The 17,962-nt window shown below is 43.0% G+C and overlaps 2 protein-coding genes across 4 annotated transcripts in view; one reads left to right on the forward strand and one right to left on the reverse strand.

Moving 5' to 3' along the window:
• The window catches only part of MTOR (mechanistic target of rapamycin kinase), a 61,016-nt gene that overhangs the window by 18,973 nt on the left and 24,081 nt on the right, over positions 1-17,962 (forward strand). For both annotated transcript variants that reach the window (XM_027702864.1, XM_027702865.1), the window contains 2 exons: positions 15,096-15,171; positions 17,017-17,156. In XM_027702864.1, the coding sequence (XP_027558665.1) occupies positions 15,096-15,171; positions 17,017-17,156 (216 nt within the window). The remainder of the gene's footprint in view (positions 1-15,095; positions 15,172-17,016; positions 17,157-17,962) is intronic.
• ANGPTL7 (angiopoietin like 7) lies at positions 588-6,797 on the reverse strand. 2 transcript variants are annotated; one of them, XM_027702869.1, is made up of 5 exons: positions 6,340-6,797; positions 4,667-4,767; positions 4,135-4,329; positions 3,142-3,340; positions 588-2,037 (listed from the first exon to the last, which is right to left on the reverse strand). In XM_027702869.1, exons 1-5 carry the CDS (start codon positions 6,722-6,724, stop codon positions 1,868-1,870), a joined length of 1,050 nt encoding a protein of 349 aa, XP_027558670.1. In that variant the 5' UTR covers positions 6,725-6,797; the 3' UTR covers positions 588-1,867. The 2 variants fall into 2 exon arrangements, with proteins under 2 accessions (XP_027558670.1, XP_027558669.1); XM_027702868.1 differs by having other exon boundaries at positions 4,667-4,770.

Here is a 17,962-nt window from a genome sequence, read left to right on the forward strand (position 1 = left end):
CTTACTTAAAATTTCTCATCAAATTCTGCTGATTTAGCTTGGATAGGTCTCATTGCTCATATGTCAAAGAGAAGATATTGTAACAAGAGTGTATTGTTTCCTGAGCTTTGTCAACAACAAAGATGTTGGCCTAAAATACCTGCAGAGGATTTGGTTCTAAACTACAGGTTTTAAAATGTGAAACTGTTCCGTATCACAGAGATGTTAACTCTGCTATTGGAGACAAACTTATTTGGGCTGAGCAAAAACTTAGCTTTGCCTTTATGCAGTGAATTTTTCAGCCCTCCTATTTCATTGGAATTGTATTTCCCCTTTTTTTCTCCTCTTTTATTCTTTCATCCTTTGTCCTGTCTCGTTTTGTTGAGGAAAATACAGAATTCAGTGTACTTCCTTTCTTGGTCTCAGTTGCTCGTGCAGCTGTTTCTTTGTATAACAAAAAGCGGGTTAAGGAGCAAAGAATTGACGTAAAGCAGGATTAAAAATGAAATACAATTTATTGGAAATGAAAAACTTTTAGAAACCTTTAAAAATCCATTTTAGAGACCACAGTTAAAATACTTCCAACTATAGTTCCACACAGTTGAAATTTGCAGTATGAATAGTTGAACATATGTAAGGCAATTCCCAAGACACCTTGATCTCCCATTTCACACAAGACTGAACAATTTAAATTAGATTCAGACTCTCTTTAAGGTGAATAAAAATAGATATATTAATGATAACTGTCTTTTCCAACATATTCAAACAATGGTAGGGCTACAGGAGGAGTCTCATTCTTTTTCAACTTTTATTTTTAACACTGTGTTATGTAAGGGAGAAACATGCTGATTTTTGACATAGCATCTCCAGGTAACTTGCTGTGGGGGTAGTTTTCAGAATAGATTTTGATATTCCTTAGTGTGGTGTGCTAGCAAACATTCCCTTATGTTTGAGTAACCTTTGGCACTTAGGGATTCTCTGGTGTGTACTCGTGTTTTGCTCATGGATACAGTGATTTTAAGTGTTGGAGTTGAGTTTTTTTGGCTGGGTCTGGACATTTTTGACTCACCTGCTGTTCACTCTTAGCCTTACTGACACACAGCACGTTTGTGTTCTAACCTGAACGTAATTTGGTGACAGCCCAGAAAGTTGCTTTCCAGTTTATCAGCATTTTGGGTGGTCTGTGTGGATAGGAATAAACATCAGAGAGCACCAGGGACAAATCCTTCTCCAGGGATACAGTCTGCTGGGGGCGGCCTCTGTGGGGATTATTTGAGGCAGCAGCAGGAGGTGGCAGCAAAACTTCAGGAGAGAACCTGGACAATGCTCATCAATTCAACATTTTGGAGCGTTGTGGTTTTCCTCTGTGGGAAAGCAAGCAAACCACTTACTATACACTAAAGAAAGGTTCATCAGGGACACCTCTGGTTGATTCCTCTGGCTTGAAATGAGTGTGTAATTTTGTGGTTTGGGTCCCTCCTGGAGGGGGTTACTCAGCAGTGCTGGCTCGGGACACTGAAGGAAAGGCAGCAAGGAGGCTCTTGCTTTTCAGCCCCTGCCCATCTAGTTAATAATACTAAAGCAACCCACTGCTAGAGAAAACACACCCAGAGGTTTTCTGAAGGTGCTATGAGTGCATTCAGTTCTAAACTATTCTAACACAATATTTTTTTCCCTTTGGAAAGAGCCTGAAGAGGAGGAAGTAGGTCTGAGCCCTGCTGACATGGTGGCTGTGGCTGGTACTTGCTGTGCTGCGGTGTTGGTGTGTGTGCATGGCCAGAGCGTGGCTGTTGCACAGATTAGATGAAAGGAACAATTACTTGGCTGTCCATTGCCCACCTTCTGTGCAGTGGCACCGTGGAGCTGTATAATCCAGCTCTGATTCCCTCTATGGTTTGAAATCCTCCGGCCGGATCTTCATCTCGACTCTCTTCAGGGAGTAGGTGGATCCGTGCCACCCGTACCAGGTGATGCCATCCATGTTCTTGGTGTGCTCTCCCTTTCGGTAGTAAACCCCGTTCAGGTTGGAATCTGTGCAGCAGTTGTACCAATAGCCACCTTGGAAACAAAGGAACACATGCCTGGTGAGCCATTTACTTAAAACTGTATTAATAATAAGAATTATTGCTCTTTCTGGAGGAGAGAGAGCAGAATGCAGCATTTAATCCCTGCAGCCTATGGCCAGTGGTTAAATGCTTTTAAAAGTTTTATTTGCGTGTTGTGTGGGACACAATGGGGAAATTAAAGGGCAAGATGCAGTGAAGATAATTATCTTTGACAGAACTCAAATGAAGACAGTAAATTGAATGAAGAGAGTAACATCATTAGAGGGTTGTAGTAGCTGAGGTTGCAGGCAAATTCAAAACTTAACATAGGTTCTAAATACACAAAGGCTTTACAGTTCTATAGCCAAATTAGTCCAGTAGCTTTTCATTTAGTTGCTTGTTCCTCTTGGAATATTTCCTTGACATGTTTCTGTCTCTGACTCAGTGAGGCAGCACAGGAAATGAATTTGGGTTTCTTAGCTTGGGCATGTTAAGATGTTTCAGAAGTTCCTGGACTCTGCAAGTATTTGTTGAGACTGATATCAACAGTTTTATCTGCATATTGTGTGGAACACAATGGGGAAATTAAAGGGCAAGATGCAGTGAAGAAAATTATCTTCGACAGAACTCAAATAAAGATAGTAAATTGAATGAAGAGAGTAACCTCATTAGAGGCTTGTAATAGGGTAGGAATAAAGATCACAAGTCGGGTTGAACTTGGAGATGGGTGTAGGATAGTAATATAAAAGAATAATTACAGGTCCCTAATACTAGAACTTGAAAGCTCAAAATAATATAAGAGAAAATAAGAACCTGATAAACCTTCAGGAATAACTTCCTGCCTCACTGAATTGCATCAGCATCTGAGACAGTGTGGCTGGGTAACAGTGTGTGCAGGTGAGAGCACACACCAGGTCATTTGAAGGTACTGGTGTCTGTAACACACAGTCTGGCTCAGCCTGAGCTGCCAGCTATCCTATGTCAGTGTGTATCCCAGAGTTCACCACCTCTCCCTCAAATGCCACCTGGATATTACCATGGAAAGAGGGTTGTTTGGGGCTCCCTACACCTGCCCCAGGCTGTTCTCTGGGGACAGGAAGGTGTTTGTGTGCTGTACCTTTGCGGAACTGGGCACAGTCATCCACACACTTATCGTTGTCCTTGTCCTTCGTGCTGAAGGCCGTGTTGTTGTGGTACCGCAGGGAGTCTCTCCCGGTGTTCCCGCTGTAGTTCCCCACAAACAGCCTGTAACTGTTGATCTCATTGCTCAGGGTGAACTGCTGGTACTGGGCATAACGTGTGTTGCCTTCCCAGTCCTGCCACAGAACAGGGGAGAAGGAAGTGGTCCTGTTAGAACAGTTATGAGAACACTCCACCATCAATGGTTATATACACACACTTTTTCCGCCTCAGGCTGCAGGAACTGCTCTGTTAAGGCAAAGGAACTTTCCAGAGCAAAGCATGATCCTTCCAAGTCTTATCTGCACCTGGTGTTAAACAGTGTCCAGGAAACCTGATGTGCAGCTCTTGCATTCAACATCCTTGTCTCAGTGCTGCCTCAAGTAATTTTTTTTCCTCTCTGAAGCAGGGACTTTATATCTAAAAGCCTTTCAGCTTATGCACATCCCATCCCTCTAAGCTGTTGTACCACCTGTAAACTGGTCTAAGCCAAACCCAAGCCTTTAGTGGGCTGAAGAAATTGTTTGAGGGTAATAAAAGGCAAACTCTTTTGCATCCAGGCTGGAAGGAAGTACTGCAAAAGGAAAAGACTCAAAGGCTTGAAAACTTGATGGGGCGTCTCTTTTTGGATTTTTAAATCTGAGGTGGTCAGCAGTTGGATCTCTGTCTGCAGGATTTCCCAGGTCCCCATGTGTTCCTGGAGACACAATCCATATGCTGACAGAAGGTTGTCCCACTGACTTTGCACAGTGGAGAACATCTGCCTTGTCCTTGAATGTATCCCTGGGTTGATCCTACCTCCTCCTCCTCCTGTATTTAAAGCATGCAAATTCTTTGAGCCTTCTATAGAGGTAGGAAATGGGATCTGCTGCTGGGGATTCACTTTGTGCAAAAGACCTGCTGCTGCTGAAATGAAGAGCTCATTAGTTACCTCCAGCTCCACTCTCAGGACAGTGGGGCGTCTGGAAAGCCGGTAGATATTTTCATTTCCCAGCCAAAAATCTCCCCGAATATTTCCAAATCCTTCCTTGTATTGTTTCCAGTCCCTATTGAACGATGTCAAACCAACTTTGCGTCTTTGGATGATAGTCCAGCCACCTCCATCTGTCTCCATGTCACAGAACACCTGGAATAGGGAAGAAAAGGCAGTGGTTACTTGTCAGTAAACTTAGGGAAGGTCCAATTCTCTTAACACAAGACATTGTTCCAGATTTCACAACTTGCAGAAATTTCTATTCTGTTTAAAACTCATGGCAAAAAATTATTAAATGAATTTTCCCTATTTCTGTTTTCCCTCTTGAGTGTTCACTCTTTCCTTCCTTGAAGTTTGCCTACAGAAAGGTGCTGATTGCAAGTGCAGGGTGTCCTCACTCAATGGGTGCTCTTTTCATCTCTGTAGATATGTATTTCTAGATTATATTTGAAAAGACACATAATATACATTGTGTACTTATGATCCTTACCTCCAGATCTGGAATCCCCAAAAATTCATCAGGGGGTAGCTTGTAAACACCAGAAATTCGGTAGTTCCTCTGGTAAAGTGATGAGCAGTCATAGACAGCATCTACTTGAATCAGAACCAGAAAGTGAAAATCTGAACAGCAAGAACTCCTCTCCTCTTAGGGTGCTTTCTGTAAAGCTTTGTGTATAATGCAAGGAGTAATCAGGTGAGGAAGGCTTCCCACAAGTGTAATGTTTTCCTGAAATGATCTGGTTTAGAGCAGTGTATGCGTTGGAAGAAGATGTTGTAGCACTGGGACTTTGTGATTTTTTTTTATTATTTTTTTTTTAACCTCTGCTGTGCAAAGGGCCATCTCTGCTTTCTCTTCACGTTGCTATTGTGTGTCTGTGCTGGGAGGTATAAAGGTTTATATTTGCCAACCAATGTATTAATGGCCAGTCCTGCTGCCAGGTGCCTGCTTTGTGTGCTTGGCCAAGCTTGTTGGTGAGGGATATTTGTTCTGCACTGGAGCCTGGGACAGAGAAGGTGCCTTTTAGCTGCAGTCAGTCCATCTGTGCAAAGTTCCTTTCCTCCTGGTGCAGGAGCTGACTTGAAGGTGGTAAAATGCACAGCTATTCTGAGGATAAATGAGCTGAAGCAAAGCTTTATCCTGTCTGACAGTTTTCACTTTAGTACAGACTAAATGTCTCTTACCTGATGAGGGGAGACACAGCTGTCTTAAATACCTGCTGGGCCAGTTGCTGCTGTGTGTTCCTGGATTTTTTTCTAAACTTTTTCTACAGTTCCCATAGAGATTTGTTATGGTGTAACTTTCTTTTTAAGACGTACCGTAAAGAGCAATGTGTCAAAACTGACCAAATGGAGCTTTTTTGTAAGAAGAATTAAGTAAATGGATTTCAAAGTTTTTCCTTAAAGTTAAAAAAGAAAAAAAGTCTGAATGAAGTCTTTTGGCAAACCCAGACATCCCAGACAACAACAGTGTCTTTTTAAAGAAGTTTTAAGCTCTTTGTGGTGAATTTAATTTTAAAAGAAAAGTCAACAAAGGAGACTCTTTCTTCCAGAAGTGGCTTTACAGGTAGCCGACCTCAAAGTGCACCTGCATTCCACATTTAGTACAGGCCTGTGCAATCGCTGTGTGCAGTGAAATTTCCCCTCAGGGAAGAGAATTTTGAAGAATTTAACTGTGTTCTGGCTAGGCTTATATCACAGTTTGTGTCTTGCATCATCTACAGCCTTGAACATTTGAGAATTATCATTCAAATAATGGATCACTCTTTTTTGTTCCGGTTTAAAGATAAAATTACAAATCCTAAGTAATTCTTGGAAAGCATTTCTAATTGTTTTAACAACTTCTGGTCCCCTGTCAGCGCTGTGAACTCAGGGGATATTATTGCCAGAGCCATTCCCTGGCAGAGCCAGTTCCCATTCTTTTCCTGGTACTGTAGTGCTCAGAAATATCAGGCTGAATTCTGTGCCGTACAAATGCGCTGCTTCTCAACTCCCTGATAACAAATATAGATATAAAACCACTGGTTTTCTCAGGACCCCCTGCCTCCAGGAGCACTTCCAGCATACTCAGCGTGCCCCCATGCTAATCACATTAGTGGCAGTGGGAACTGGTCATTAGGTGTGTGTTAGGAGGTGTTTGTGGGAGCCTGGGGACTCCCTCCTTACCAGCTGACGTCTGTGTGACCGTCTGGGCCGCCTGGAGCTGCATGATGTCGATCTGGTTGTTCATCTCGGAGTATTTGCTCTCGGCGTCGATGAGCCGCGACTCCATCTGCTTGGTGCTGCCTTCCAGCTCCATCACCTGCATGACCACGTTCACCCAGTCCCCCTCCTGCTTCTTGCTCAGCTCCTGCAGCATCCTGCTCAGGTTGGCCACCTGCAGCTTGAGCTCCCTGATCTCCTCGCAGCAGCCCGGCACCTTGGGCTGAGCGTTGCCGTTGTTGCTGAGGGTTCTCCTCTTGGGAGGTCTCTGCAGCAGGGCCGGGTAGGTTGCCACGGACACGGTGACAATGCAGAGCCACGCCAGCTGAGCCGTGGATCTCGCTGGCATTTTTGCTTACAGCAACAGAAACCTTCCAGCTGAGCGCGGGCTGAGAGCAGCTGGGGTAGGTATGAAATCCCCTGCAGCAGCCTGGCACCTTCCTTGCTTCCAGGGAAGGGAGTCTCTGAAGGTGGAGCCTGAAGAAGTGGCTTTTTTTCAGACCCCTCCTGTCGGATGTGCACTTTGGAAGTCTGTCTCAAAGCATCTTATATACTATTTTTCTGTTTACCTCCACCCCTCTGAAGCTGTGAAGGGCTTGCTGGCCCCTCCCAGTTCATCTGTTCGTATCAGGTGTTTACAGGGTGCAATTGGAACAGGTTTCAGCCAAGAAAAGTTGGGAAGAGCAGGAGAGAATTCCCTCAGTTGTGTCTTGAAGGGGTGTTGGAAAAGGCTAGGAAATGAGGAGAATTTCCAGCAATTATTGCCTATTGGACTGGAGCCCTCTTGGTGACTAGTTCTGGCACTTCAGTAGCAGTAGAGGTCCAGAATGTGAAAAGGCTGTTCAAACAGGATGAGTTTATACAAGTTCAGGGAAGGTAACTCTCTAGGAGGTAACCCTGGCTGCTGCAAGTCCTATTAATGCATTCCCCAGAAACTGTAGGGGGTAATTCTATGCTTGCAGTATTTCTTAATTTAGACAGTATTTTAGCAAGTTAATCAGTTAAGCATCTAATCCCCCTTTCTGTACACTGGTGTCTCTACATTATTAACTTTGTAGAATTCAGTGCTGTTCTTTTTAGAGATGGGATATCTGAGGGTAGGATGGAAAGAAATCTGCAAAATATATAAGTTAAAACTGTTTATTCATAGTGGGCAAGTGAAAGGGCATTAGGTAATAGTGGAAGTCTACTAAAACTTGACAAGAGGTGGGTTTTTTACAGGCAACATGATCTAACTCCAGTATTATGGAGGGCAGTTTATTAACAGGATTTTGAGAGTAAAATCTATGGGTAGTTAAAATGTCCACAGTTACAAAAAGAGTAGATTTAAGAGTAAATCTTTAGACATTGAGAATTGATCAAGTATCAGCTGGCTGAGATAGCCACTTCCTCTCCTCTTTTATATCTTTTAACAGTTCAAAAGTTAATTATAGCAGTCTGATCTCCAAGCAGAACCTTTTCAGCAGTGGGACAACCTTTTGCAAAAGGTCTGCAGGCTTTGTTCTGGATCCTGAGGGAGAAGGTGTTTCACCCCTGGCCACTGCTCTGTCATTGCCCAACATGTGGGTTCTTGCATCTCCCTGCAAAGTTTCTGATTATAACTGGCAGAAATAAGATGAAATGAAGGTGGAAATGGCTCATGTATCTGCTCCTGAGGTAAATGCTGTGAAAGCTTCTTGGTGTCTAAGAAAACAAAAGAAAGCTAATCTTGCTCCTTTTACAAAGGGCATCAGGACAAACCCAACTGACACGTGCTGTCCCATCTGGGTGTTTTTTGCTGATCCAAAGTGGCTGCAGGATTTCTGCTTGATTAGGAACCACTGGAAAAGCCTTACTGATCTGACATCTGCTTTTAGAGAAATAGAAAGCACAGTTTCTTGTTGATGCAGTTTCTCTCCTCCTCAGCTTTGATACACTTGTTGCTTGATGCTTTCTTGCTGCCTCTGATTTGCACCACAGCTGGTAATAGTTTTTCTGCAGAACAGACCCACAAGGGTGCAGGGATTTAGAGAGATGAAGGCATCAAAGCACTGCAGGGGTGGAATGTGAATACAGATGTTTCCTAAACCTGTATTTTCATAGAGAAGGGAGAGGGGATCTTTCAGAGGAGGTCAGTGATCTCCACAGGCAGCGTGGGTATCTGGAATTGTGTGGTGGGTGACTCCTGTGTGCTGTGCTCCAGGCAAATCCACTGCATCTGTCCTGTCAGCTGCTGAGGCTGCTGTGTGGGACTGGGGACCTGAGATATTGCCAGAGGTGTGCGAGTACAATTTGGTTAAAGCACCGAGGGCACCTCCACAGCAGAGCACAGGCTTCAGTCAATTTTCCCCGTGGACATTCCAGAAACCTTCCATAGCAAAATTGCTTTTTATACATCAGACCAGAAAGTGCCACTGCACATGGATGAAAGCCTGACCTTTTTGTTCTGTCTCTAATCCTGTCTGAGCCCTCTTCCAGCTGGAGCTTCTGTCATTCCCAGGGGCAAATTCTTCTCCGGCTTCCTGTGATGAGAAATGTGTTTTTGTCAAAGTTGGAACAAAGAATGGGACAGGCCAGGCTCTGACTTTCCTGCCCCAAAAAGCCACCCTGCTAACACCCCCATTGTGTTACACAGGACTCCAGCCCATTCTGCTGCTGCTCCCACTCACCATAACTCCTCTGTCTTGGGCAGATATGGAAGAGGGGAGCCATTTGTAGGTCCGTGCATTCCCTCTTTGTACAAATTTTGGAAGGATCTAAGATTCAACCAAACTCTCAGTTACACACAAATGTTACAAAACAGTGCAGAAAGGCCTCCAAATCCCTTCTCTAAACGGGAGTATTTAATTGGAAATGAGACAGCCGGGGTTTTATTTGGGATTCAACCTCTAATTTGTATATCCCAATGTAAGCCATCTTTCTACTGGGTACTTTGATTTACCTGTTTAAAAAGAGATAATACTTTGTTCTGTGTAAGGGCGTGACAACAGACTCATTATGCAGGAATGGAGAAGGGCACAACTCTTCCCATCTGTCCTTACTTTTGAGGAAGCATTAAGAGAGATTTAGGCAGAGACATCTCTTGGCAGAAACCTCAGCCTTAGTGGAATTTGACTTCTTTATAAGTGTTTGAAAGATGAGTCTCTCCCAGTTCCCTGGTCACTTAGGCAGCAATAGCTCCTGCTGGTGGTCACTGCCAGGTTAGATCAGCTGTAGGAGCTGACAAAAGCTGTTCCACTGTTCTCTACTGGTTGTCTTTCAACCTGAATTCAGGATCCTGTCATATTTTGGACAGAGGTGTAGTTTGAAGCATAGCTAGGGAGAAACTAGTTCCATGATTACTAAATGGGTCCTAGTCCTGTTTTTTCCTTTCCCCCCAGTGGTGATGGAGAAATCAAGCATCATTTGGTCTGAAATCTCAACACCCTGGTTTTCCCCCATTATATTTTGTATGAGGGAATATTCTGCTACATGGAAGCTAAAAAGATGAGATCCTAAAGTCAAGAAAACGATGCAACCCCTTTTTTGACTCTGCTTATGATGTAGATTTGAAGTGGTTGGGAGGAATTGAGACTAAACATGGTTTCAGTTTGTATGTGCCTCATGTATATAACGTTGGTTGATGTTACTGAATTCGAGTATATGAGTATTACTTGATCAGAAGCAGTTATCTCCTGTCCCTGGAGGGGCAGATTAAGTCAGAGGTGGGTTTGAATGACTGCCTGCTCTGGGAAGCTGTTCTGGCAGGTGCATGCAAAGCTGAGACAAGAAGAAAAGCTCAGTGCCCTGTGGCTATTTATTTGGTAGCCAGTCATTGCAAAACCCTTAATATGCATCCGGCAAATGCTTCGAATCTGGAATTCCTGGTGCTTGCTGAGATGGCAAAGGCTCCCATCAGCTCTCTGCTGGCAGGTCACTGCAGTCCACACTTGGTCAGAGCTCTGAAATACCACTTTTCCCTCCCAGGAAGTGGGAAACTGTTCACCTCTGGCTTTGGAGATGCTCATAAATGCTCCAGCATTTACAGCTTTACAGTCAGGACTGCACTGGAAACCTCTGAAGTTATAGGGGAACAGGTAGAACAAGGGAGAGGGTCTGATGAGAAACAAAACCCTCATACTGCCTGCAGTCACCTGTGATTTCTTTTTTATTTAACATATCCACTATTGGCATGATCAATACACAAAGACTGACTCTGTGTTTCACCTTTTTCTGCTAAATATCCTCCTTGGCAATTTTATTTTTCCTGATTAATAAAAAATAGGTGGTACAAAACCTTCTGTAGCCTGAGCAGCAGGGCTGGCTAGGAATTTTGCTGTCATGGTTTTCACTGCTTTTTCTTTCGAAGCTGATGAATGTTTTTATTTGATTTGCAAGCATTTATATCAAGATAGGGAGTCTGGCAGGTTTTAATGCCTCTTAGCAATATGGTGTGTCCTTGCTGGAAGCTGAAGGGCTGCTCTGGCCTGGAAGCCCTCAATCATCACAACCCTGTATTGAAAACAGCTCTTTCCTGGTATTAGTTTCTCAAATGTATTTGTTCCCAGCATGGGGATAGTTTTTAGTGGCACGATGGACACACATTGGTTCTTTGAGCTGTTTGGGGGTTGTTTTCTAAGGTTTGCTGAATCAAGGACCCAGAGATGCCTGAACACAAATAAACTGTAGAACTGGGGAAACTGGCCAGCAAAGCCAATTCCTTTTGCCAGAGGATTATCTGTTCCCCCAAGTCTCCACAAAGTAGCAGTGCCTTCCACCTCCAGTCCCAGAAGCAGCTCCAGCACTTTTTCAGGAAGGAAAACAAGCTTGACTTAGGTTGGTAAAATCTGTCACGTGGAGCATCTTTTTAAACAAACTTGGGGAGACTAAACAAGAAGAGAAACTTCCTTTTTTTCAGACTCTGTGGACAAGCTGCTTTATAGCAAAAATGAGGTTTCTCTATCAAGTTCTGAGATGCATTTTGGCAATAGGAAATGTGTGTGTTGCCTCCTGAGAAGGCTCTGTTTTAAAAAAAGGGGGGGTTAATTTTTATGAGAAGATGGGGAGAGTCTCTTCTGTCTGAATTCTTGAAAATTTAATATATTTTGAGTGACAGAGAATATTGTCAATGTCAAAGATAATGGAAGACTGTAAAGCTCCCAGGGATCTATAAAAGCGAATATTTTCAGTAAACATTATACATTTATGGCTAGGGTTTGTGGAGGAGGAAAGTCCCTCATTTGAGCTCTCTTCATGCTGAAAACAATAAAGTTGGTTTTCATTCCCAGTTCATGTCTAATTTCTGTTTAAATAGCCTTTAAAATATACAAGCAATAGGAATATATTTCTCTTAAATATTCTTCTCTTTTGTGATTCAAGCTCTGTGCTGCATTTTAGTTGTTTGTACATGTAGGATATTTTGATATCTTAATCATCAAACAGTAGGTTTATGTAGCCTTTCACTACTAATAAAGTTTGAAGATTTAAGATTTTTGACCAAGGGTTTTATAGTAGGGAGTTTGCCAAGGGTAGTCACCTTTTGTAGGGATAGAATGACACAGTAATTGGAAAATGTTTTTCTTCAGAAGGCTTTTTAATATCCTCCTCATCATGATCAAGTGCTACAAATAGGTGGGGATTGGACATTATTCTAGCTAAAGTGCAGATATTGCTTAATAAACAGAGGGAGAAAATATCTGTAATCCTGGGTTTAACTGTCTTCTCAAAAAACTTTCTGTGCCAGTCTCATTTCCTTATCCAGCTGCAACACTGTGCACTTGGAATATAGGAATTACTGCTTTTGTCATTGTGATTGACAGCAATTTGAATTCCACTGCATTATGGAATTATGCAGTGAGTCCAGGTGGGCCAGACTCAGACCAAACCTTAGTGATAGGAATCACTTTTGCAACTGATTTGTCTTCATTTTGAAGGAAAGTACAAGGATCTGCTGTTGCTTCTTGTAATCACTTTGTTTATTGACTAAAATGTGGAATGAAGTGGTGAGAAATTAGAGAAATTAGTGCATTAGTTCAAAGTATATCAGAGTCTAGTTGATGTGGTTTAGGAAATCTTGTTGTTCCTGTGGTCTCCCATTTTAATAGTCTGGCCTGCAAACATGGGACAGCTGTGTCTTGAAATAGTTTCAGAATATTTTAGGAATGTACATTGGCATTAAAAATCTATAATTTTGCAATATTTCCCTGGAGCACCAGTACTGGAAGGCTCTGGCAGCCCAGCCCAGGCTGAACACTGAGGCCTTTCCTGGAAGGTGACGTGTAACTTCTGTCCCACCAAACCTGTCCCCAGAAACTTCCCAGAAAGGAGGTGCAGTGATGTTCTTTTATTCCCTGCTGCTGAGCCTTCGAGTAAAGTAGGGGATAGTGGAAGGGATTTTTAGCTTCTAAACAAAAATGAACTGTTGAATATATTTCTACCCTCAGTGGATATGGAGACCAATTGATCTTCTCCTTTAATATTAAACTTAATTTCATCCTAAACTAGGGAAAACTGCAAGGACATCTCCCAGTAAACAGACTTAAGTTACTGTCTGGCAAGTCAACCAACAGCATTGTTTCTATCTTGAGAGATGTTTTCCCACCTACTCCTTTAATCCACAAAGATTTTATAGTTATCTTTTTGCAGATACAAGGAGAAATCTATCCCCTTGATTCTGATCCAGTAAACTGCCCCGATTTCCAGCAGCAACACTGCGACTAAACCCCCCTGGCAACTCTGCCTGGCTGGAATATCAGCCCTGGGGGCCTTTTCTGTGTGCCTGGATGCTTTTCTGCAGTGTTTTTCATGCTGTTCAGTCTCCAGCATGGTAACTAGAAAACAACTCTCTGGTGCTTTTAGGGGTGTTATGAAATTTAGGAAGATCCTACCTGAGCACAGACCTCAGCAGGTCTGCAGGGAGAGGGGCAGTGCCTTCATGGAAGGAAGGGGAAGAAGGGAAGGGAAGCACAGAATGTCATAATTTCTAAATGTGTGTTTTGAACGTACCAGATTAAAATAGTGTATATCCCAAATGGGCTGGGAGGGGGGAGCCACAGCATTCACTGCTTTGGCAGAAATGATCCTCAACACAGGGAAAAGCAGCTGCCAGGAGATGTCCCAGTCACAAAATTCCCTCTCATTGCTCACTGTGTTGCTGGATCATTTGTTACGGGAGAGTAATTTATGATTATTAACAGCAACATGGTATTGGATCTACTGCTGTGTCTTCTTCTAAATCAAAGTCTTTCTCCTTGTCCTCCCCATCTTTCCCTTCCCTTTGCTTAAATCTAACCATAAATAGATTTGAAACACTTAATTCTGCTCTGAGCAGCCAAGAAAGTAAGAAACAAAAGGAGTAATTGAGTGCACCGGGGAGCAGCAGCAGAAGAGCAGTGCTAATTGTCAAAGAATGAAAGATAATGGCCAATTTGGTCAGGAAGTGTTGACAAGAAAGATAACTTGGAAGTAATTAACTGTCTGACGTGCTGGAAGTGATGTGTCTGCCAGTGGCTCTTTAAATCATCAGGGTATGAAACGTGACAGCCATTTATCACTTTTATGAGGCACTGCTGCCTGGCTTTCCCTTGGGGAGCGTGGAGGGAGCGGGAGCTTTGACTGTCTTGCTGAAAAATAGCCATGGGGGTATTTCAAATGCTTCCCATTGCTGGGTGCCTGTCATCTCCAGCCATGGTTATGGTGTGTTCTTAGTCTGGCTAAACATGATTTCAGCTCAACCACTCTGAGGTCCTGTTTCCACCAGTATTTTACTTGACAATCCCAGGTATCCGGAGTATGTCTTGGAGCTTGATCCCTTAGTTGTCACAAAAAGAAGTTTCCACAGACAGAAGAAATGTAGCACTCATTTGAAAATTTTTCCCTTTTTCAAATCTGTTTATCACCCCCTTTAATACTGTAGGTTTGCTTGTCTCTTACTGATCAACAGGGAAATCATGCAGATATTCTGATCATGGCAGGCAAGAAGGGGCATTTCTGAAAGCTGCCTGTGCCTGCAGTCATACTCAAAGACCATTGAAAATCTCTTTGCACTGTTTTCTGTTGCTATATTTCATTTTGTTAATTATGATGCTTCCATTCCAAGCATTAAATAGTGCTAATACTGGGCTGTGGGGGTGTGGTGTTGTAGGTGCTCAGGTGTTGTCATGTTCATTTGAACAACTTGCACTTCTTGTTCTCCAGACTGGTTGTGATGGCAGCAGTGTTCTTGAAAACCAGCAGAAGAAAAGCACCAGTGCTGGTGAAATGTGAAACTGAAATTAGGGTTGCATGCTTTTTATGTGTTTTCCTGGTGACGTTTGTCAGCTGTTTTAATGATGTAGACTGTTTCCTGGATCCCTGATTTTTAAAGGAGTTGGTGGTCTGTTTAAGAGAAAGGAGGGGAAAAAATCAGCACTATAAAGGTCTTAAATGCAGCTGTTTGAGAAATTATGCCTTTCAAACTATTGGCAACTGTTCTTCTCCCTGTGCAGGCTGTTTTTTAGAACTCATAATCATATACCATCACTGTTTTGTGTAACAAGTCTTGAGAATATGTGCAGAGAAAATGTGTGCACCTATTGTTTTGCAAAATACATAATCATTGTGTGCCTTATGTAGTTTAATTGTTCACTTGGAAGCTTTAAAAAAGGAGGGTGTTCCATTGGTATTTCTAAATGATAGAGCTTGGTATTACCAAGTAGAAGCTCATACCAGCCCCTAATAATTGCCAGCTGTGTTAAATGATCTTTCTTTTCCTACCCTTTCAGCATTAACAATAAACTCCAACAGCCAGAGGCAGCTGCTGGGGTGCTGGAATATGCCATGAAGCACTTTGGGGAGCTGGTGAGTCCTGCTGGAGAGCTCTTCTCCTTGTGTCCTGTGTTTTCCTGGTTTCTGTAGTTTGGTTTTTCATGGATGTGGTGTGTTTATTCCATCAGTCACACCGAGGTTCTGTCCCCAGTGAAGGGCCTTGCTGTCCATGGGGATGTACAGTGGGTACTTCCCAGCAAATGCTGGGCACAGAGAGGGCTGCAACAACCTGATTTGGAGGAGAATTTAGCAGTTATCACTGATACTAAATGCAGCTGTGAGCAACTAGCAGCTTGACAACATAAGACATTTTATTTAGGATTAGCTGGGAAGGGAGGCAGAAAGTTCCTGTTCTAAGGTTGAAGGATTTGAGAAACTGCATCAACACCTTCCAGGTAAGGATTTAATGGGAGTCATGCCTCTAGCATCTCATCCAGGAGGCACATGAGTGTTCTCAGATATTATTTAGAATAGCAGCTTAGCCAGTCTCTTAAAATTGAGACTGCTCACAGAAATCAAATAACCCCATTCTGTATTTGTTCTGTGTCTTTCTCTGCATGATTTACCTTTTTCTTTCATCCTTTTTCTTTTTTATAAGTCATTTAGCTTAGTGTCAGGGACTAAACCATTTATGCTCTCCTGCTAATTCTGCTGGTAAAAAGATGATTTTGCAGTGATAATTGTTGCAGTTCTTAAGGTTATTGGGAAAAAGGAGGCAGCCCTGGAAGCACAGCAGACCAGCCCCTTTCAATAGGAACCACTAGAAACTGGGAACATGTTAAGCACAGAATGGTGGAATTCATTTGGTATAGAATTATGTATGGCTTTGACCTAGACTGGAAAATAGATCCTTTCTGGGAGAAGTACAGACTTCAGAACATCTTTGCAGCTTCTTATAATTCCTTGGGTGGATTGAGCAAAGTTCTGTATTACCTAATTCTGACTTCACTCTTTAGCAGTAATATAGTTCTAGCAATAAATGTAGTTCAAAGCACAGAGTTTGCCAGAATAGGCAGTGAAAAGAAATTAAGAGGAGCTGTGAGCTCTGCTTTCAGGAACTTAATTGAAATATGACTTAGCTGAGAAGTTAAAGGGCTGAGAGGAAGACCTGGCATGCAGGGCAGGGTTTATAGTGACCCTGCCCACGGGGCTGGGAAAAGAATCTGTTCTGCAGCCTGTGTCAAGACAGGAGCTGCCAGAGACTGAGCAGAAAAAACACTGGCAGAGCAAAAGTATGGAAAATATATCAAGGCATTTTATTTTCCTGAAAATTGGAAACAAAATCTAGAAACAAAGACTGAAGAAAAGTTTGTGCAGCTGATAAGGATCACTGCTTGGCTTTCTTTTAAAGGCTTTGTTACAAACCACAGCCTTCCCTTGTGAGGGGTGTGATTAGACCCCAACTTCTCACTACCTACTCTATTCAATAACTGCCCAGCAGTAGCCAGATGCACAATTTGGAGGTTTATTCCAGTTGGTCACTCCATTCCTGAACACAGGACTGTTTTTCTTGTTTAAATGCAAGCATGTGCAACAATGGGAAGTGGAATATATTATGGATTTACCCTTTTCCCTATTCCACTCACTCCACTTCTCTAAAAACAAAAGCACCAGCTACTGAGCTGGTATTTCAGTGGCACTGAATAGGTGGATGATGTTGGACTGATCCCTCTGGTAAACCTCAACTCATTTTGTACAAGTGGAGCAATGCCAGGATCCCTGTTTTCAGACTAGCTCAGGTGTTTTCTCTGTCTTACAGAAGTCCATGAGGATATGTAGGATGAAAAAAGCATAAAGTGACCACCACAGACACAGATTTTTCAGGAAAAGCTGTGGTAATTAATACAGAATCTGATTTTTTTTTTCCCACTCCCTTAGGAAATTCAAGCTACCTGGTATGAAAAGCTTCATGAATGGGAAGATGCTCTGGTGGCCTATGACAAGAAGATGGACACAAACAAAGATGATCCTGAGCTGATGCTGGGACGGATGCGCTGCTTGGAAGCACTTGGTGAATGGTAAGAGGGGAATGCCTGAAGACTCAGGAAAATGGTGTCTCTCTGTTCTCAGGATGCTGCCATTCAGGTGAAATTGTTTTGCCTGAATTCCTATTTACTTCTGCTTACTTAATAGTTGGAGTATTTCTGGTGGCTTCTCACTTTGTTCATTGAAGTCAGAATTGGCAATAACATCTCTGAGCCTTCTGGGAGTGGCCATCTGATGAGTTAAGGTCTCTGAAAGAGAATCTGCAGTCTTATAATCAGGTCAAGCCCATTTGTAACAGAGGAAGAAATTGTAAATAGGGAAACATTAACTGAGCAGGACTTGTCAGAAACAGTCATAAAAGAAGCTCGTTAGGGCCTTTCTTTTTAAACTCTGATTGAACCATGAGAGGTTTCTGTGTCTCTTCAGGGTCAGACCTGTGCCTATCCTTTTGCCCATCTTGCAGATGGATGAATTTTTCATTATTACTCTTTTTTAGCCCTCATTAAGCCTTTTCCTTGTGGACATGTGGTATTTCAAGCCACGTGTTAAATGTCCGTTGTCAACACCAACTGACTGGAGTCAGTATTTGTGAGAGGGTGAGCTGGCAGTGACTTACAGCTTGCTGCTTAACTGGGGGCTTCTGTTTTTTCTCCCTGTTCAGCTCCAGGAGGATAATTGGAGCAGGCACGGGGTGCACTGGGGCGTGCAGTCCTACCCAGGGGCATGTGAGGTTGGGTGCAGGTTCCGCCTTCCCGCTGAACTTCGCGTGTCACGAGCTCCCTCCTGATGGGTCCTGACGTGAACCCATGGGATGGCACAGGCAGGAGATTCCTCTGGA

This window comes from Neopelma chrysocephalum, unplaced genomic scaffold (genome assembly GCF_003984885.1).
Source record: "Neopelma chrysocephalum unplaced genomic scaffold, ASM398488v2 Primary Assembly neopelma1_200, whole genome shotgun sequence".
Taxonomy (NCBI): Eukaryota; Metazoa; Chordata; class Aves; order Passeriformes; family Pipridae; genus Neopelma; species Neopelma chrysocephalum.